General features: G+C 40.1%; 1 protein-coding gene across 1 annotated transcript; it reads right to left on the bottom strand.

Moving 5' to 3' along the window:
• Positions 1–472: 472 nt before the first annotated feature.
• Positions 473–18,531, bottom strand: LOC104920178 (hexokinase-1). The gene is made up of 21 exons (XM_010732353.3): positions 18,469–18,531; positions 12,924–13,086; positions 9,907–10,055; positions 9,694–9,813; positions 9,345–9,440; positions 9,044–9,143; positions 8,674–8,857; positions 7,743–7,898; positions 7,535–7,622; positions 6,911–7,056; positions 6,516–6,708; positions 6,297–6,408; positions 5,911–6,059; positions 4,942–5,061; positions 4,677–4,772; positions 4,482–4,581; positions 4,220–4,403; positions 3,836–3,991; positions 3,548–3,635; positions 2,655–2,800; positions 473–2,280 (listed from the first exon to the last, which is right to left on the bottom strand). The coding sequence occupies exons 1-21, from the start codon at positions 18,529–18,531 to the stop codon at positions 2,133–2,135; spliced, it is 2,757 nt and encodes a 918-aa protein (XP_010730655.1). The 3' UTR covers positions 473–2,132.
• Positions 18,532–22,719: the final 4,188 nt, after the last annotated feature.

The raw sequence follows: 22,719 nt of genomic DNA, 5'->3' as shown, positions 1-22,719 counted from the left end.
TTTTTTAAAAATTAATTACATGTGGGGGTCCCTGTTCTGTTTTATTTCTCATCCAAGGGGTTCTTGGTTGAAGACCCCTGCTCTAGATAAATTGTAATAAATGCATTATGACTTTCTGTGTGCCGGTGCTCCACTGCATGCAGGTGTTTTTATTTTATTTTCAACCCTGCCGCTCACACAGCCACCACAGTCCACCACATCAGTCATGTCACAGAGGGGTCAGAGCTGTTGCAGATTTAATGACTTCAGAAACAGAAACAGTGATCTCTGAACACACTGACACCATCCATCCATCCATCCATCCATCCATCCTCTGTAACTGCGTATCATCATTATGGTTTCAGGGGAGCTGGAGCCTATCCCAGCTGACGGAACAAGTGGCTAGCTCATCACAGGGCACACTGACAACACGACTGAATATAATCAATATGTACATGAGTGCAAAATCTCTGGTGCAAAACAAACTCAAATATCAGATTGACACAAGTTTTTTTTTATTTAGTGACTGATTGATTCACAATGTTGGACAGATACAGTTTGGGTTTTGTGAACAAAAGCAAAGAGATTAACGTGTCTGTGTGGAGCTGGCTTTGAGATCGACTTCTTCTGGTAAAATCTAGGATAGTCTAAAACCTGCAGAAGAGGCTGACCCCCTTTATCCTGGCAGTTTAACTTTAAGTGCGGTTTGTGCTAACAGAAAGATGAACAACTGCCATCTGACCCGGATTTTAAAAACATTTGCCTTTTTACAGGATTTAAAAAGCCTTCACAATGAAAAAATGCCAGTGAACAAATCCACCAGTCTTTCAACGAGTATCATTAATAGCAATAATATTATTATTTGATTTGATTTAAGAGAAAAATAAATATTTATGACTTTGCACAAATTGTATTACTTGAATGAGCCATACAGTAGTCCACTTAACATACACCCTCCTGAGCTTTTAGGAGCATTTGGAGTACAGGGATAAGCTTTATTTCCAAAATGTTTAAATTCCTTCCTTCTTATCCACAGCTTAGCCGTTTTTGTTCCACTAGCATCCAATTTAGCACCACATTCCTGTTTGATGGCTGCTGTTCAGTAACTGGTAAGTCACACTGTGATAATTAATGGTAGCCAGCACTTTTTAAGACAGAAACAACTTATCAACAGCTGCTACAACAGGATTTCTACTTAGTAAAATACAAGTGCTCTTTGGACATATTTTACAGTAGAGTACATTATAGTGGAGTAGGATTGTTGTCATAAATTAGACCAAATCTGGTCATTCAGAAAGCATGTTTTTTTCTGCAGATTAAGCGTGGTAGAAGTCTCTTTTCTGTCACGCCTCAGCCATGATGTTGTTTATTAAATCCTGTACTACAGGACAGATACCGGCTGAGGGGACTTGATGTGTGCCTTGTTATTGCAACAGTAACATTTTTCAACATCTCCAGATATAAAAATAAAATAAATAGTTACAATGTATGTATAACATATTGTATTATATCTGGGTAAGACATTAAAAACTTTAAAGCAAAAATATTCCCATTCATTACACATTTATATATCACTTCATATCCCTTTTGTTTTGTTGTACGTAGCCTACAGCAGACACACTTTGGTGACTTTGGTCTTGAAACAGTGTTTTCATGTCCCTGCATCTATGCTGACTATATTGCAAGGATAAACATTTTTCTGCAAAGCTGAATGACTTTTGGCATATTGTAACAAACTGCAATTATCAGAGGACTCCTCTAGATGGCAATGATAAGCCACTCATGGGAGCATAACAGGAGCGTGCTGGCTCTTTTCTTCTCTGCACATTTTTACAGGAGTTGATTGTGCATGTTTTATCTCTGTGATAAGTTTAACCTCGGAAATCACAAAACTGAAAATCCCTTAAGAGTCTGGGTATTGTTACAATGGTTAATGGAAACATTATCTAACTACAACACAGTGTCTGACAAAGCAGAGAACGCTATCTCCTCTCTCTCACAGTCATGTAGACGGTACTAAAGCAGCTACAGCAGCGTGACACGTTGACTGGATTGGTTTGATTTAAGAAGAAAGGAGACATGGGGAAAGAACAGAATGGAGGAGAGGAGAGAGGGAGAACCTAGAAAAGTGGGGAAAATAAAAGTGATACTTTCTATTTATTGTTCAGCTCCTGTCTCAGCCGGCAGCCAACGGCCGTGATGAGTGCAGCTCCTTTCCCGCTGCCGTCCTCTGACAAGAGGAAGGTGACGTTACACTTAGGGGCCAGTTCATTAACTGTCTGGTGCATGATCCCGGAGAAACTAGACAGACAAAAAAGATTTGATATAATGTTGAAGAGTGAAGTAATTACAGTGAATCAGTAGTTACATGTCTAAGAAATTAAACAACACTTTGTATATGCAGGTGGCCACAAACACAGTATAAGCTATAAGAGGATATGCTCTTCTGGTTATGTTAGCTTTGCAATTGTAAAAATATAGGCAATTTGTCTGTGGCATTTGCGAAAACTAACCGGATAAAAGAAAAGAGGTGAGTGATGTCTCTTGATGAGTAAAACAAGTCCTTTAAACTGGTCAATTAACTACATAACAGAATGGCCTGGTCACCATGTTGCATCTCATTTTTGTTGTGGACAGTAAATAGTTTTGTATGTTAGTTATTGAGTTCAACTCACTGTGGATGTAGTTTGTAGAGCGTCCCGTCTACCCCTACAGTGATGTCCAAATTGTTCAGTCCTCGGTTCTCTCTAATCTTATCAACCACGGCCGCCATTCCTGCCCCACACAGCTGAGCTGCACGACGTGACACTGCTTCACATACCTGTATAACAATGAAAAACATTAACATTGTTGCAAGACTTATCAGACTGTACCTGTCACAATTTGCTGAGCCAGAAAAAGTATTACTCCACAGATGTTGAAAAATAAATATGGCTTAACTTTTGTACAGTCACATATGTCTGCCTCTTTCACAAGATAAGCATGATAACAATGTACTGTGAGGACAAACTCTTTCACAGTGTCCACTGACTGTATTGCATTACACAGATATGCGTTTCTGCTATTGACCATACACTCATTGATTTAAATGGAGGGGACAAAATAATACAAACACCTGTTCTTATAACACAATAACTCCTCTTTTGTTCTGCACATGGACTGTTGCAGCTAAAGCCCACTCAAATGTGACAGGTTAATACAACACACACTACAAACTGGCGCCAAGATCTTGGTCCCTTAAAGATTTTTCATTCATATGCAGATATCTGTTAATTAACAAAAATGTATGTAACTATAACTACTATAACTTTCAGGAATGTAGGGTTTATTGCAGGACTGCTGTACAAGACTGCAATTGTTTTCGATAGATGGACCTAATAAACTAGCACCTGAGTACATTTTATCCAAACATCATCTGAGGTGCAATAAGAGTCAAGAGTTTATGTTTATAACTTCGCTGAATGTCTACTAAACATGTTTGTATGTTAATGTTTTAATTGGGTACAAATTTGAACAGCATGTTTTAATCTAATGCTTTGGTATAAGTACATAAGTATGTATAGCTTACCTCTTTGACTATGATACTGTCATCACAGGTGCTGTCCAAACCTAAGTGTTGCAGGATGGATCTCACCTGCAGCAAAGCCAGTCTGTCACTGAAGAAGGACAGCAAATACGAAGACCGTTAGCAGCAGGGAAATAAACTTCAAATACAATTTTAAACAGTCAGTTGTGTAGAGAAATACTCAAAGATGATCTGTTGCAGATACTGCTCTGTTATCACTTTCACACCTTGACAAGATGACAGACAAATGTCCTGAATACTTTTTGCCTCCTTGAATAATCATTTTTTTACCTCTCTATCTGTGAGAGGAACTTTGTTTCAAAGATGCCTCTGGTCTTCAGTGTTTCAGAAATCTGTCCTCTGAACAGGAATCCTCTCTTGGTCATATCTATCAGGATGTTCCGCACAATTTCACCAAGATACATGCCGCTGCACATTTTCTCATATCTGTAAAAACACATGCAAGCATGAAACATAGAGGTAAGTAGGTTTAAACATGCTTCCACACATAAAAGGTCATTTATAAGGATAGGAGTCCAGGAAATAAAGGGTTAATACACTGGCAGGTGCTTCTGACTTGAAGAACGTAAACATAATGTGTGTGTGTGTGTGTGTGTGTGTGTGTGTGTGTGTGTGTGTGTGTGTGTGTGTGTGTGTGTGTGTGTGTGAATTAACCTTTGTTTGCCCGGATTGAGGGAGAAGTCATCCACAGCGCGGTCGTACTCTGTTCTAATGTCGTCGAGGCATCCATTGTCTCCAAAAGCACCCCACTCCATGTTGACACACATCCGCCCCTCGTCTCCCTCTATCATCTCAACGTTCCTCATCTCCTCCATGTAACACGCATTACTGCCAGTGCCTATAATCACACAGACACATTAGATGGATAGAGAACAGAAAAATGTATCAAAAAAGAATCAATAAGACGGAAACTAACCAGCGATGAGTCCAATCTCACAGGTGGGTTCTTCATAGGCGCAGGTCATCATGGTTCCCACTGTATCGTTCACTATGGCCACGACATCCAGGTCAAATTCCTACAGATGAAACACATAATATGATGCAACGTCACAGTCTACAGTTTTGTGCACAGTGCATGTTAAACTGAATGGTGCCACTCCTCATAACCTACCTCTCTCCTCTTAATGGCTTCCCTCAACAATCCCACCACATTTTCTCCTTCACAGTCTGTTGCCTTGAAGCCTTTGGTCCATGTCACAAGGATTCCCTGCACACACACACACACATACAATTTTCATATCAAAAATAGGATGTGTGCATTTCTTTGTCTGCTCAGGGCTCTGAAAAAGTCTATTCTTGGCCTCATGTTTTGTCAAGAAAAGTTGACAGTTTTTCAGTGGAGTATTTCAGAGAGGAAGGAACAGTTGTGTACTCACAGCGTCCAGGCTGGTCTGTTGGCAGGGGAATGAGAAGGTGAAGCCCAGAGGTAGACGAGCGTTCTTCATCCCCATGTAGTCGAGGAAGTCACTGATGCACTGCACAATGTGATCGAACAACTGGAAGAAGAAAAACAACAATATGAGAAACTACAGTAAAGTAAAAAAATGTATGTTTGTTCTTTAAAAGGTTGGATGATGTACTCACACTGGATTTTATATGAGTTACATATCTTAGAGTTGTAATTATACAGAGCTGTCATATAATTTGACTGCTCTGCATGCAGTGACAGAGAAAGGTGGAATTAAGTAGACCCCTGTAAAATTTGTTGTTCATGTGTGCCAATTTCTTAACCAGGCAAATTAATTCATATTTCCAGTAAATGTCTGGGGGACTTGTTATTAGACAAGTCTTTTAATGTTGACTAGTAAGGGGGTAAATCAACACTGAATCACATAGTTAAGAAAAGTGCTGCTATGTTGCCGAGTATGGATTTAGCATCATTTCAAGCATATTAAGCACCATCAGTTCATGTCATACTAAATATGTTGCCCTGGACGGCTGTAGAAACACACGTTATTAGATCACATATTGAGGTGCGTTCAGAAGATTTCTATTCTGACTGTCTTGTCCTGTGTACCTCAGGACAGGATGGTGACAGACAGTTCAAATCTATGACTGTTAACTCAATGCTAATCTTGACTAATCAACCTCTCTGTCTACTTCTAACCTATCGACGATCTTGCCTGCTTCTATCCTGTCTACTTAGCACTGAGCAAATAAGCCTCACACTCCCGACCTCCTACTTAACTACCTTAATCTTTAAAGTACTGCCGAGGTAACAGGAGGTTAAGTTCAAACTTTCTCAGCTGTCCTTCTGACTGTCAAATGCATTGTCTGCATCACTTCAGTCAGTTCAACATAGTTATGGTTTAATAGTAATGGGTCACATGACTGATGGAGCTTACCTCCTCTCCTGTGCCCTGCATCACTTCCAGAGGAATAGCGTAGATCTTGTTGTGCATCTCGACTGTTCTCCTCTTTCCAGAACGAATCTTGACCAACAGAACTCTGAAGTTGGTTCCACCTAAATCCAAAGCCAGGAAGTCACCATGCTCTGAATAACAAGACAGGACAGACAGACAAATAAAAGTCACCATGCTCTGAATAACAAGACAGGACAGACAGACAAATAAATTAAACAGACACCGTGAGACACACACTTCAGATGTATGCCTTTGTATTATTATATTATTATTATCATTATTAATATTAAAATTATTGAGAATAGCTGAGAATGTCAAAGGAGTCTCTATTAAAACAAATGTCTGTGTTGATTGTGTGTGTGTGTTACCTGTGCCATCAGGCGTGCTTTGCACAAAGGTTGGCAGCATTTTGACAGTGGCAGAGTCCTGAGTGCTCTTTGAAAGGCCAGTTTCGATCTCTGTCCTCATTCGCTTCTTCACCTGTAGAAATTAAGATTATGTTAAATAATGAAGTAATACACAGTGAAAAACATACAAACATACACACATGCGCACAAATACACACTACAGTATCTGTGTGTCCTCACCTCCAGCAGCTGTTCGGTCGACAGGCGGAATTCAGACAGTGTTTGGGCAATAAGTCGTGATTGTTCAGCGAGTCGGTAGGCCACAGCTGTCACCATGGCTGCTCCTTTTCCACTGCCGCTCTCTGATAGGAGGAACCGGACATCAGAGTCCGGGACCAAACGACGGACTGTCTTATGAAGACGACGGGCATATCTGAAATAGATATAAGAGAGTTCAAGTTTCATGTTAATAAGAACTTTGGCCATCAGTATATGTTGATAAAGAAAGGATAACATGTCAAACATAAGCCACCTCCAACACCGGACAGTAGTTCTCAGTAGCTCTTGATTTTTGTGATACAGAGAGAAGCTTTAAGATGCATAATATGAAAATCTTTCATGTTATTGTCACTCACTGTGGGTGCATCTTGTATAGAGATCCGTCGATGCCTACAGTGGTTCGGAGTCGGGCCACGCCCTTGTTCTCCTTTAGCCTCAACAGGATGCCTGCCAGCACAGCAGCAATCAGGTTGGCAGAGCGGAAAGACACAATGGTGCAAACCTGGAGGACATGGAAACTTCATGAAACTCTTTTCATAGTCTACAGCAGAACCTGCGTTAAACCCTCAGTCTAGATAGAAATCATGGCAGTATAAATTTTTGATATTACATTTACAATTAAAAGCATCTAAATAGAAATAACAAAAGCACGTGAATACTGCTAAATAATTTTGATTTCATTTTGTTCTCACATTCACACATGGAAGCTGCCCAGTACAACCAGTCTGATCTGGGCATTGCTTAAGGGCATCTCAGTTGTGGTAATGAGGGAGTGGCAACTACTTGTCTTTCACTTTCCCACCCAAATGTATCCTGCTCGTCGGGGATTGAACTGATAACCTTCTGGTCACAAGCTTTGTTTAAATAGTTTGCTTTAAAGTAGTAGATTAAATATTTGAATATTCTTTGACTACATACTATTTTCCCTTAATTTAAGTGATATCTATGAAAAGTGCAACAATCTCAGCAACGATACATACATGCTGCACAGCGATGCAGTCGTCAGTCGAGGGCTCCACACCAAGTCTGGTTAAAATCTCTCTGGCCTTGGACAACCCCTCCTTACTCCTAAAAAGGAAAGAGAGAGACAGAGAAGCTATGATGAACTAGAAATATATTTGAATTAAAGTTTTGTTTAGTTTCTATCACTTAAGTATTAGTTAAGTATTTAAATGTTGTGTCACTCACTTTTCTATGGCTGAGATGTGTTTGGTCTCAAACTTCCCCTTAGTGAGCAGTTCAGGGGTAATCCTCCCCTCGAACAGCAGACCCTCTCTGGCCATCTTCACGAGAATGAGACGAACCAGCTCCCCCATGTACATACCGCTGACCATCTTCTCAAATCTAGCACACAGTGAAAGAGAAAATGAGTTATTATGGACTTTGGATTACTTTACCATACAGATGGCTATTTAGTCTTTAGATAACACTAATTAAGTCTCATAGTGAGGCTTCCATGTGGGGAAAAAAAATAAGGGCAGCGAGCCAACAAAGAGCACTGGCTTTTCTCTGTGAGTCATACTAACAGAGACTTGTGTCAACAGCAAACATGTGGGATAACTTTGATCTGAAAGCACAGCGTCATAAATCAGCTGCATGGATGCAAAAATAAATAAATAAATGTATTTACAAGATTACAAGCACAGAGGTCACTAGATGTAAATGGGAAGAGGATTTGGAGACATAGAAACAGAGAGGACTGGTCCTTATTTTGTTTTAAAGTTCATAAGTGTTCTCAAATTTTAAAACAGTAAGAATATACTGCACACCTTTTATTAAAAGTGGATTGACCTTGCATTGATTGCTGTGAGGAAGTGCATTACAGTCCATTGAAAGGCTGATAACCCTCCTACTATTGCATTGATTAAATGAAATAGAACATGAGAGATAAGGGGCGGTGTTTAACTCAGTTGGTAGCGCAGCCGCCCCATGTGCGAAGGCTCAGTCCTTGCTGCGGAAGCCCAGGGTTCGAATCCGACCTGTGGCTCTTTCCCACATGTCACTTCCCTTCTCTCTCCCCACAATCCTGTCACTCTATCCAAATAAAGCTTGAAAAGGCAAAAAAAAAAATCATTAAAAAAAAAAAAAGAACATAAGATATAAGAGTCAGCTGACGTACAGCTGCTTGCCGGGGTTGATAGAGCCTCGGTCTATCTCTCTGTCAAACTCTGTCCTGATGTCTTCCAGTCTGCCATCGTCTCCGAAGGCTCCCCATTCAGTGTTCACACACATCCTGCCCTCGTCTCCTTCCACCAAGTCAATGTTACGCAGCTCCTCCATGTAGCATGCATTGGTACCAGTACCTAAACACAGAGAAACACATATCCGTACAGTTTAATCTAATTTCTATTCTGTTCTATTAGATTGGTCCATTTTTGTCGCACAGTTTGTTTTATATTAGTTTCTTTCATTCAATGTGTGACAATGCCAGATACACTCTTGAATTTAATTGGTCCCTTGTTGTATTTAAATTCACACTGTTGTAGTACCGATGATAATGCCAACTTCACAGCGCTGGTCATCAAAACCACAGGTCATCATTGTTCCCACAGTATCATTCACTACTGCCATGATGTCAGCATCATAGTCCTGAAACAAAGTAGAACATACACGTACATAAGTTTTTCTGACAGCTATGGTCTTCTGTCATCTGTGCCATTCTGCATCCCAGCTTGAATTAGAATTAATTAAGAATTAAAGCAGATGCAATTGTCAAGTTTGATAACTCCAAACTACAGAACTGAAGTGCTGCATCAAATGAGCTGAAATGAGAGAAAAGATAAGACTCACTCCTCGTTTCTTAATAGCTTTGTTGAGCAGCTTGACAACGTCCATGCCCTCCACTCCACTGGCCTTGAAGCGCTTTGTCCATGTTAGTAGAGTGGCCTGCAGATAGAGAGACAGAAAGAAGTGAGAAAAGTGAAGAGATACTGTGGATATGATGCTTAATGGAGATATCTCATCTCTAACTCATGATGTAAATGGACTGCAAATTCAATAAAAGATTAGAAATGGAAAGTGTCGTGCCACAGTGAAGTTGACCACAAAGCAAACAAGCAAGAAAGACGCATCAAAGCAGGTGTGGGCGGAGAATTTTCCCGACTCAAAGGTGGCACCAGCAGGTACCACGCTGTTTTACCTCATCTAGTTTGGTCTGCTGGCAGGGGAAGGAGAAGGTAAATCCCACTGGAAGTTTCTTGTCTTTGATGTTTTGTTTTTCCATAAAGTCACCGAGACACTCTGCCACATGGTCGAACAGCTGGAACAGAGGGGAGAGCGGGGTTATTCCAGGTTGAGCTGAAGAGACTGCATCTGTGTGTTTGTGTGTGTATTTCAGCAGGTATAAACCTACTCTTGTTCCACTGCCATGAATGATGTCCTCTGGTGTGTCATAGATTTTACTCTCCATTTGAACGGTCTGTTTCTTCTCATGGCTGACTTTGACACGGAGGATCCTGAAGTTACTGCCTCCTAAATCCAACGCAATGAAGTCGCCCTTCTCTGTTGAAACAGAAGAAGACAGGAAGAGGAAAGAGAGACAGTTGAGATTTTCATTTCTCTGAAATGGAGTTTCTTCATAAAAAGGGGTGAGGTTTCAACATTTCTTTATAGGAAAAATGTTGTTGGTTTACTGAAGTACACACATCTAACCACCACAGCTCTGAACCAGGACATGAAAAGGAAGACATTCATTATGAGTATGCCTTCTTTCTGTTAGCTTAGCAAACAAATACAGCCCTCATTATTGCTCTACAGTGAGTTAATGGCACACAATGTGTGGTCTGTAACCAACATGGAGAAGAAGTAGTGTATAAAAAAAGCAGTTTTAGAATTTACTGTATGTCTTGTCTGTGGGCTAAAACTGTCATCTATCAACTCCCCCAAACTTAAGTATACAGCATATAAGTAAGAAAAGAATTACATCTGTGTATTTTACTACACATGCATTATGAGTTTCTTTGTGTGTGTGTGTGTGTGCCTGTGTGTGTGTGTGTGTGTGTGTGTGTGTGTGTGTGTGTGTGTGCTGGTGTATATAATTTGCTTATGCATTTTCTGTAAGATGAACTTCCTGCAGAGTTATTAGTTAATGATTGTCCAACCTCACCAGAGGACTCACTGTAGCCATATCACCTAGTAAAGAGCTTATCAGATATGGTTATTTGAATAAATTAAACGGTTGTTATACAGCTGAGACTTGAAACCTAGAGCACAGACACCATTGTTTCCTTGTATTTAAGCCGACATGTCACACACTATGTCTTCATGATTGTAAATAGTTATTTGGTCCAGTAAATCTGGTTTTCATGAATGGATGCTTGTGTGTTAAAATGAAAGAAACATACAGTACATACACACAAGACACACACAGTGGATAATTTGACTGTGTGTGTAGACAGTGTCCTACATTAGTGTTTATATTGTCTGTGAAGCTGTGATTAAGAGTACAACCTATCACTGTTATAACCCATGAATAGTAGTAGTTTATTCTTTATGTCCGAGATGGGAACATACAGTAATTGATTTATAGCTTCATTACTTGTCATAGCTCATCCGTATTAGTAGTGTATTGACCTTTGATAAGAAGTGATAAGGTGATAAGAAACTGTGCAGTACCCCCCAACTCATTGCACAGACCGTCTCCTTGTAACTCTTTAGAGATTCAGTACAAACAACCCAAACTGTAACTCTTGAAGAGTACTAACAAGATGTCCTACAGGTCAGAATGTTTCAGTGGCGATTGTTGATAATGATTAAAAATGTAGAAATGCCTCATTATGTTCTATCAATATTAGAAACATTTTGACATTTTCAATATTTATTTTCGACTAGTGCTGTAATCTTGTGTTGTTGGAATTAAAATAATGAGAAACATCAAAACTATTCCTATTGAATTTCATACTTTCCTAATTAACTTTAACTCTCTGTTAGTCCATGGGAACAAAACAAATCGAGGCATGCAATAACACATTTTCCCCCATGGCTGTGCAGTGTTATCTGTGCACATTTGACAATATAATAAACATATTTGTGCTCACTGTAAGAAGATGGCGAGATCTTTAATTCACATTTATCAGATTAACAGAACACAAGATCATTTCTGCTCTCACCACACAGAATAATATAATAATATTAGAGAGCGAGACAGAGACAGAGCTTTGCTTCCTTTAATGTTCAGCTGACTAATGTAATAAAATCTGTATCTCATTTTAAATGAATGGACATTCTCCTACCAAAGTACAGCACGTACAAGGTATGACAAATTCTGACTCACATTCACGTGAGTTACAAGGGCAGAAGGATTAAACAGCACGCAGCAGACTGTGACATAATGACAAAGGGGGGGAGGGGGAATGACAATATTTAAGTGCAGACTTTGTCACTATTAGTAATCTAATAGTAAATCTAATAGGTCAGCAGATGATCTGAGTTTCCGATTGAAAATCTCAGTATGGTGCTTTTGTCATCCAAAGTGTTTCCTCAGCATTGTATTGTTCTCCAGTAGGATAAACAACTCCAGTTGTTACAATCAACAGCTGCTACAAGTAGTTCTGTGTGTGTACACAACTACATCCGTTGTAGTCTTTAGTGCTGTCAACTCCAGCTCCAGAACTGTATACAACTTGCATGTTTGCCTAGTATTACATCTCATTTTCACCTACATACGAGACAATGCACATCAGATCAACTGGATATACTCATTATTGCTCTGAAAACCAGTACAGGATGTAGCAACTCTAAAAAAAATAAAAAATAAAACAAAGATAAAGAGATACAGACCGACATTTTCTCTCGATTGCAATCCACTGTCCTGGTGACTAGATTCTTTCCTGTCTCTGTTATGTCAGTACATTTATTATTAGATAAAACAGAGGTAGAATAAGTACCACGTTGACTAAATTATTACAAGAGATGGGTGAGTACACCATTATTTGTATCTGTATAACCAATTAAATCATCCATACTGATATCCATACTCAAAATGGGCAGGGTTAAATCTGGACGAGGGTCGAAGTTGATATGGGTTGATCAGAAGTTCCTGTATTAAAGAACTATTCACAGAACAGCCTCAGAACTGAGTTTCACAATGTTTTGATCACAAGAGCAGCAAAGGTGTTATAGGTGTGCATACTGACACATTTCACTCTGATGATACAGTACTCATGCTTGTAAAAAGTACACAATCCATACCAGATATCTGTTTCAGATCAGTATGGGGAATGTGGTGCGGAAGATACCTACTCTAGCAGGAACGAGAGACAACTGGTTAAACCTTCAAGTCCTATAATGTAGTAATGTTGATGTGTCATGGCTAGTGTGATCCCAAGTGCAGAAAGTGTAACCATAACAGCAGGGGTTAGAGGTACTAACCTGATCCATCAGGGATAGAGCGCACAAACGTTGGGAGCATCTTCAGGGCAGCAGTGGGGTTAGTGTCCCGTCCCAGTCCTTTGGTCAACTCCCTCCGAAATTGCTGCATGATGTCCAGTAACGTCTCATCAGAGAAACGCATGGAGTACAAGTACTTATCGATCTGAAAATGAACAAGTGTTCAGCGTTAATCTTCTTAATCTTTAATCATCAATAATTAATCAATAGCCAGAACAATACCATTAACATCCAAACACACACACGCCAATATACAATATTATTTTCTCACGCTGGCTATTTTAAGTTCATTTAAGTTTATAATAACAACTAGAGATTTACTCAATTTGGTAATGACACGTCCTTTATTTTCTGTGAGCAATTTTTATTGCAAGATAACTGATAACGACACATCATATTCTGGTCATGTTGTACAATCAACATCTAATAAAAAGTACAGCATCACACAGCAAGACCAGGAAGTACAGGATACTGTTATCAAGGCAATCCCTGTGACTTATTTAAGGGTATGGCAGTGACGAGGCTAAGCAGGAGAATCTCTGACAGATAACCTGACTGTCTGGTTGAACCTTAACATGACTGTCTGGTTGCTATAAGGTTATAGTGTATATTTTATTTATTTATTTATTGGCCTTTTCAAACTTTATTTTAATAGAGACAGCTGAAGAGTGACAGGACTGTGGGGAGAGAGAGAGAGAGATGGGGAATGACATGCGGGAAAGAGCCACAGGTCGGACTCGAACCCTGGGCTTCCACAGCAAGGACTGAGCCTTCGCACATGGCACCAACTGAGCTAAACGCCGCCCCTATAATGTATTTTTTAACTGGTTAGACTGCTTTTTGAAACTACCCACTGTGTAAACGTTTGCACTCAAAAGGCTGAGCTGTGTGGCTTTTTAGGAACAGGATGTTAAACAACCCTGGTGAAATCCATTGTTGCGTCACACACATCACACAGGCCTACATTATTCACGAGTGTTGCACACAAGAGCAAAATACTACACGACGCATAACTCTGGTTGAATGTCATGTTCTGTGAAGTCAAGTGGGATTAACGCTTCGTTGTCAGTAGGACGTATGTATGAAAGGAAATCATCAGTCCGTTCCATAACAATGACTACCAGAATATGTGAGATATATATACAGTACGTGATATACTCACAGGGTCAGCCCAGTTCACACAAACACACACACATGATTCAATATACACACACAAACAATACTTGTATGTACTGTGACATCCATTTGATAATTTACTGAGAGTTATTCATTGTAACAGACATTGGATGGGAATGTTCTCACTTCCTGTTTCAGGGGTCACACTTTAACTGTATTTCCTCTGTAGCTCTGGTTTCTGGTAACTAGTGCAAACAATGCCAAACTGGGCATGTGAGTGTGCTGGGTGTGTGAATAAACCGACATGCTGGCCACAAAATGGAAATCATAGTAGAGTAAATGTTTGTTGACAAACACAATGTTTGTGACATAAAGGAATCAGCAGCCATTTACTCTATGTAACAATATTTGGATTTTGTTGTCAGATAGTAAGCACACACTGAAATAAAAACAGATTATGCAAAAATAAAAAGCAATCAATTAAATATACATAAGTTATGATATGACAGCCATGTGCTAGGACATGCAACTAAAGACTGGCAAGATTTTGTGGTCAATTTGGCTTTCATCATATGGTAGATGTGACAAACATTAATTATCAGCTGTTTAACCATGCAAAATAGTTGAAACAAGTTGTGAGCCAACATTGCTAGAATCACATACACGAGATCAGCAGTGTCCAAACTACTTTGTAGGTGTAACATTCCCTATACTTCCTCTAAATGTGGAGTCCGGCTCCAGGATAAAAGCTCATTAGCACGTTCTCTTGTCATATACCCACAGCTGTTATCGTCATTAGCTTAGTGAAACATATGTGTACCGTTAACCTGCTGGGCTGCACCACAAACAGGTTCACAGACCACTGAAGTGTAGTTCAGGCTCTGAAGAGACAGTTTAACATTTTTGACAACACCCAACCCTAATCATGCTGTAGCTTGCCCTCGGCATCTGTTATTTAAATTCAGACACACACACACACACACACGCAGCCTTAGTAAATAATTCTTCAAGCTGTTGTGGACCTGTTGGTATACTGGACAAAGACTGAACAGTAAGGCAGAGATTGTTGCTCTTACGTTTGAATATGTGTTCTGTTTGACCTAAGTTAACTGTCCTGTCTGAGGAAATAATAAAAACAATAACATGTAGAGTGCAAATTGTAATTTCACGGCTGAATAAAGAGTAGGAATCCAGAGTAGATAAGAGAGCCCCGGTTGTTTACTGATAGCACCTTGTGAAACTTCCATTTATCGATATTTGTGATACCCAAAATACCCATAACTGCACCCTAAATTAATGTTTCTTTGGACAAATTTCTTAAAAAGTATAGTATATCATATCTCAACACTGCATTTGTAGCTTTCTCATCATTACTTTCCATCCAAAATTGTGTTAATGAGGCTGAAACTAAAAAACAAAAGCCTGTTTACAGGTCTTGGGGAGTAATACTACATATAAAGCCTTTTGTTGCTCCAGAGGAAGTTAAATTGCTCCTCCTTTTATTTGGGGGGGTTTTGCGAAAGTTTGAAAATGAAAAACATCTGTGGGAAGTTAAAGGTGATGAAACTTCTAATCATTTCTTATAATTTTCTTACCAACATTCCTTTATCAAGACTTTGTATCACTGAATTTACCACTGAATAAAACAACATTACCGTTCATGCCTAATGTGTTCACGTGTAGCATGAGCATTCTTCAACCTGCTTAGAGTACAGCACATGTGGTAATTAACTTGGATTCTTATTCAAATGTCCTATTTAAAATGCTAATTGAATAGTCTACTTAAATAACAATGTGTTCCTAGCTGACCAGTCTGGCCCTGGGTTACAAAGGGGGAGGATTAAAAGCAGATATAACCCGCATTTCTCCACAACAAACAGAGAAATCCGCTGAACCAAGACTTAAGTCAGTACCTGCTGCAGGAAAGACATTAACATCACAGCTCTATGACTCAGCACTCTGCAGCTAGAAACCATACCTCAGCACTTTATTACAGCAGAGCATCATCTGATCTCACGTAGCTTAGAAAAAAATACTGCGCACAATGACTATGATTGATCTTAAATCTCTCATGTGTAACTTCACTTTTTCAGTTCACAGTTTTCCACTAACGTTGAGCAAAGTGACATTCCCTGGTGGGAAGACATGAGGCCTCTGTGGCCTGCATGCATGGATCTGTAAAGGCCATGTTTTCCCCTCAACACGCCTCACGCCTTTTTCTGACACCGCCCGGAGTGTAGTTTAAGTTACAGGAAGAGATCACACACTCTTCCCTCCCCCGTTCCCCTCCAGTTTTCTCCTTCTCCCTTTTGTTTGCATTCCTTCTCTCAACAATGCTTGTTCTCAACGTCACGGTGAGGTGATTCGAAGTACTGAAACCTGACTCCATTGTGTGTGTATGTGTGCTCGATGTTGTGCACACAGCCTCACCATGTGGAAAAATACTGTCCTCTACAGTGCCCTCTCCTGTACCTTCCCTTCTTCTACTCCACACACACACACACACACACACACACACACACACACACACACAGAGCTTTGGATACACACAGTGTATCATAGAGTACAGTCAAGGACACTGCAGTGGATTGATTGGAGATGCACTTAGGTGCAACTGCAGGTACACAAAGTGCGTCTGAAAGTGTTGATGTTGTTTGGATACTTTTAATCACGGTTGGTTATATCTTTTATGTTTTACAAAGTCACTGCTAGGAGAGTTGTCACTGAGGCCTAGACAAACCATGCTCTTTGAAAAGCTAAACAATAGCTACACACCTGGCACAGTGCGTGAGTGTGTGTGGATACAATGTGTGTAAGCCTTCTCCTGCTGTCACCTATGGTCACATGGTTCAAAGCTGGCCTATTTTAGGGAGGCGGGGAGAGGAAGAGAGCAGGAGTAAAGAGGGAGGGAGGTGTGTTGTATTACATCCGATCCTGGCTGCTGATAAATGTCTTTTACCTTTACAGACTCTGACTTGACTTTGGCACACCTGGGAATGACAGCTTTGTGTATCATGAGTGTCAATAAAGATTGCTTAACTGTGACAGCATCTGCGGACAGAGGGGAGGAAGGAAGTGCGATAGATGTGAACTTCTTTCAATTTGTACAGGAAAAAGACCAGCGGTTTAGTATCTGCAGTTGGTGATGACGTGTGACATCATCAGGGAGCGACCTTAAAAGGGTCGCTGCACCACATGTGAATGGTAAAACACATGATGAGATATGTGCTATAAATGAATGGGTGTGAAAGCATTTAAACCATGAGTCAAACTTACTTTAGTGTATACTTTCCTGGCAACATCGTTCTACGTCATGTTCACTCAGGAAGTATTGGGAACTGTTGGGGTCTGACTGACTTACTGGAAAAGCTCAGATACACGAACGCAAACAAACAAAACTGGTCCAGTCTGAAGCAGAAGTCTACAGTGAGGGCTGCTGTTCTGAGAAGTTATGAAAGACACACATTCATGGTGATGACCTTGTGTCACCGTTCTCCTCTTTAACCTTGAGCTTTTTATTTTTTTCCATATTCAATCATACTTTAAACCTTCCTAAAAGAAGCTACAAGAATCAACTTGTGAGAGTTTTGTACTTAGCAATTATTTCCTCATTCCTTTAGCTTTAGAACACACGTCAGTGCTACAGGGGATGGACTGGACGATACGAAGCGTAGGGGCAGATATGGAAAATACATCATGTACGTTTCCACTTTTACTTCTTTTCTGTTCTGTGACTTTGTGGTGATTAAATTCCTACAGATGGCTTCAAAACGATAAAAGATGGTACATTTCTTCTCTTATTAAAAAAGGACTCTCAACTCTATTTCCTGTTTCTACTCTGTGGAAGCTGTAGTGAGAGAAATGAAAGTGTGTGTATCCTTTTAACAAGAACATAAAAGAAACTCAGTGACCGCTGAAATAACTCTGCTCTGTCCTGTCAAGTTCTAGCCTCTCATCTCTCTGCTCATCTGCCCTTTCATTATTATCTCTTCAGCTTCCCCTCTCCTCCTCCTCCTTCACCACACCTCTCAAAACTTACATCACGGCACCAATCAAACACCCATGTGTCGCGTCCTCTTACACATCTTACAACGCCAACACACCCCTGTGCAGTTTGTCACGTCCCACTGAGGCACGTTGAGATTGATGATGATGAATCGATAGAAATCCTCAATGACTGTGACACAAACTTCACCCTTCTCTCTCAATTCACTTCCTTATAGGGATGTATCACTTAACAAAGATTTCCCGGCATGTGCTGTGTGGAGTTACTTGTAGATGCCAGCATGAGTAAACTCAAAGACCTCTACAAACTCATGCTCTCTTCTCAGCCTCTCGCTATTTCCTCACATCAGTCTCTCTCACTCATACAAACATGTTGTGAAAAATGGAGGCAGAAAGAAACACTCACCTTTTTAACCTGGTCATCCTTGAGTTCAGTGAAGTAATAGGCTAGTAGCTGGGCTGCAATCATCCTGGTCCTCTTTCTCTCTTACACACACATACAGACTCACTCAAACACACACACACACACACACTCTCTCTCTTTAGCTCTTCCTCTGTCTCACACACACAATCACCTACAGTCAGATGGAGAAAAATCCAAAATAAAAAGGTAAAAAAAAGCAAATAAAACTCTGCTCTGGCTCTATCCTGTACATGTAATCTGTCACACGTTGCAAGAGATATAAAAATATCCTGAATCCAATCTTGTGTAGTTTTAAAATAGACAGAGCTGCTTCATGTGCAGCTTAGACTCTTACAGCTCTTCTCTCTCTAAGCATGTGAGTGAAGCCAGGAAGCATGAGTGAGACAGCAAGTTTAGCTGCAGGAGGCAGAGAGAGAAAGACAAGCAGGGAGGGCCAGAACATGAGCCCTACCCACCATCGCTGAGCCGATTGGTTAGAGAGTGGGTGGCCATGGGGAGGGTGGAAGTGAGTGCCACATCTTCTGTTATGCAATTGGCTGAGCGGCTGACGCCTTGGAGGCAAACTCATCTGATGGAGGAGGTGGAAGGAGGGAGAAGGGGCCTGTATGAATTTAGGGGAGGAGGGGGGACAAGAAGGGTGGCGGGGGGAGGGACAAAGAGAGAAAGAGGGAAGTTGGGTGAGGAGGTTTTACTGTTTCTAGGAAGGTGATACATAGTCAGTCAAGTTAGTAAGAACATGACTCACACAGTTACATAGTCGAAGCACGTTTACAGGAGCAGGGCCGTAGAGGTCAGGGAGCACCAGTGCCTGTGTCAGCTTTGGGGCGGAGCGTTGAAGTGTTAAGGCAGGTTGTGAAAATGCCAAAGCTGATGCCCTCTCCTGACACACCAAACCAAACTTACCTGCTCCCAGGGACTGTTATCCTGTTAGATAGACTACGTAACAATCCAGTCACTTCAAAACCAGAGACCTAGTGTTATCTCAAGGTGGAGTGTGCTGGGAACCTGCAGGGACGGATGCACCCTGTTTGTCATCTCTTCTAGCTTTATGTCTGTTGTCTGCATAAACATGGGAGTGGGGTTCTTCGTAGGTTTGTACGTACTAAAGCTGATGTGTGAGCAAAATGATTTTTTTTTGTTTTGGTCAGGCATATTGGCCACATGCCTTGCAAGTTCAGGGTTTTCCCCCATAAAAAAATGTTTAACCCTGATGGTAAACTACCTCGATCATGATGTATTTCACTTTGTGATTAATTTAGTTGGTAGATGACAGCCTAAACAATAGCCACAGTCATTAAATACATGGCTTTTGTTGTGTGAAATTATACCTCGGCTTATTTTAGAGGAGAGTATTCATTTTTTTAGATGTTTGTAGGTGACCCCCTTCTCTATAAAACACTGCAGGAAATCCTGAAGTATGAATATTATTTGTAAGTGAATAACTTTGTAGATTAATCAGTTAGCCAACATTATTGAAGCCAAAATGCCAGATAGTCTGCTTTCAGGTCCTAAAAGAATATAATTTGGTTACCTTCTTGATGATATGTTAGAAAATGTATTGTATTTAGATTTTTTAAATGACAATACAAGTGTGTGCATGTCTCAGTCCCACACTCCACTGCTCCACACCACACTCCGCTGTTTCTCACACTGTTTTTTCAGACTTTCTCTTCTGCCATAACTCGCTTCTGCATTAGATAAGACATGTAGCTCTCTCTCTCTCATATAATATAATATAATGCATATAATAAGGCAGTGTCAAAAGAGTATTACCTTTTATCACCTCAGGTGTTCTAGCTGAAAATGTATGATCCTGCCTTCCTGTGTGTGAGACTCTATGCAGGTCTGTGTGTAGACAGTAAACTAAATGTTTGCAGAAAAGTTCAGTGCACAGATGCTTTGACTTCTTTTCATTCATATCTTTTCACCTCTTAAAAATGCACAGTAATCCACGAGTGGGCCACTCCACCCACCTTTCTATAATGACAGCCACTTTCTCTGGCTCCACTGTCCTTTCAGACAGACGTGACATCATTGTCACAACAACAACAGCTGTGTGTTGTCTGGGCTCTCCAGCGAACAAATACAGAAGGACTGTAATCCTTTATACACTCAATATGTGGGCTGTGAAGTTAATTTAACCAAGATGTTTTATACAGATAATTCTTAACTGACTCTGATGTCTGCTTTGATTATGGAAATGTCTAAACAAGAATAAAAGCAAAAAAAAAAAGAATTAATTTGGATTGTTAAAGAAAGCTTTTGATCTATTAAACTACTACTTAACTAAAATATGTCACAGCTTTTAGTACACATTAAATCATCATTATTAAATTAAATGTCACATTCAAATCTGATTGCTCAATGCAGCAAATGTCTAATGTAGATTTCTCTGTGTTTCTGTTTTGTTAGACAGAATACAGATCATACAGGAAACTCCATGCTCGTTTTACAGGAACCCATTGGGGATGTTTTAGTTCATGAATGCATTCCAGAAATGTGCCCATATCTGGTTCTTCTCCTTTCGATTTCTTCATTCCTGAGATTGCTATTAACATCTTCAGCAGCAAGCAAGGCTGCCTTGGCTGCATTGACAGTAGGTCTATTGAGGCTGATATTTAAAGTTTTTTATTGAAAATTTGATCTGAACTGAAAATTAAAATGATGGACCATCATGTCATCTACATTTTGTCACTTATCCACAAAAAATAACATTACATAACGCCGAACCGACTGCTGTTTTCATGTCAAATGTCCGTTTTCTGTTTTAACAATTCAAAGGAAACATTTTGGTCATTGAACTCTGCTCTTAATCTTGTGCATATTTGCTACAGTGCATGTCAATATTCTTTATTAATGTATTAATTGTATTAGTCATAGTGTTTGATTATACACCATTTTCATATTGCGACCCTGTAAAATGCTCTCAAATACAATCAAGATAGCAACTTTATCCAGCAACATGTCACATCAAATGGAGCTGACCAGCATCTGATCAGAGACAAAAAAAGGTGTGGGAATTAAAACATGCGATGTGAGAAGGTCATTTCCATCGAGAAGAGGTTTGTACATCTGTTGAGATAACTTCATGACTGTGACCGTTTCAAGGGTCAGGGTGTGTCTTGTAATACTGTAATAGATCTATGCTGTCATCCTGCAGATGGACATAGTTGATTCAGTCCGCTTCTCTTAATTTAGTCTGTCTAAATGATAGGGCTATACCAATTATCCAGCTGTTAGCATGTCTTTCATTGCAGAGTGACCACATTATTAGTAAAGGTTGCTGGCAGCTAAATTGACACCACTGATCAATATATACAATCATTAGGCACCCTGCTTCTACTGCAGACTGAGACAAAACATTATGTTAACCACTAGCACAACACATTACAGAAAACCAGCTGCCAACCAGCATGATGTTACATGATAACACACAGTTTTTTCAGACTCTATATAGTTTATGTTCATGTAGATCGTTTACCTACATGCTTGTGCTTCATAGCAGTATTAAAACTAATCCCACATCTTCACCACTGAACCAGCAGTGGCACTATTACAGATAATCCCAATCTCAACAGTGTTAGCTCCTCCAGGTTATTATACTATCTAGATAATTGAATTACCTGCATTGATAAAGTTTTCCCATGATCAAGTGGAGCCTCCATCCAACAGTTGTCACCACAGTGATGTTTTGGGGCATTGTGGCATCTTATTTTTCCACTGTCCTCTCCATATAGATGTTCAAATCCCGTCTTCAAGCTTCTATTCATTCTATCTTTTGCCCGTGCTCTCTGAAAACTGCTGTATGTGTAAAAAAACCCACAACACAATCCTTCCGGAAAAGGGCCTGGGCTCGTCCTTTTGTAGGTCCTGAAGAATCCTGCCCATCTACTGGTGACCATTTTTGTGTCTGTGTGTGCATGTGTGTGTGTCAAAGCTCTTATTGTTGTTTTACAGGGGAGACAAAGACACACACCCACATACTCACAGATCTTTGAACACAGATACAGACACACACAAAGAAAGTGAATAAGACTCACACACCTTGCTCCCTGAGGAATGCCTTTTTACGAAGATGGAAAGATGAGAGGGGGCATTTGAGGTTATATGAACTGAAATAAAAACTAAATAAAAAAAGGGGGATGTACTGTAGAGGTGAAGAAAGTGTACAACAGAGAGGAGTATTGTGATATAGGATGAAGGTAGATTCAAAGAGACATTGAAGGAAAAGGA

The sequence above is a fragment of the Larimichthys crocea genome, chromosome VIII, assembly GCF_000972845.2.
Source record: "Larimichthys crocea isolate SSNF chromosome VIII, L_crocea_2.0, whole genome shotgun sequence".
Classification (NCBI taxonomy): domain Eukaryota; kingdom Metazoa; phylum Chordata; class Actinopteri; family Sciaenidae; genus Larimichthys; species Larimichthys crocea.
The sequence above is the reverse complement of the archived record's forward strand: the minus strand, read 5'-3'. Positions and strand labels throughout refer to the sequence as shown.

Coding starts and splice junctions, on each gene's coding strand:
- LOC104920178 (XM_010732353.3), bottom strand. CDS start 18,531: ATGATTGCAGCCCAGCTACTAGCCTATTACTTCACTGAACTCAAGGAT. Junction 9,144..9,344: donor AAGCTATTAAGAAACGAGGA/GTGAGTCTTATC, acceptor ACTTTGTTTCAG/GACTATGATGCTGACATCAT. Junction 4,582..4,676: donor AAGCCATTAAGAGGAGAGAG/GTAGGTTATGAG, acceptor TTTCATCTGTAG/GAATTTGACCTGGATGTCGT.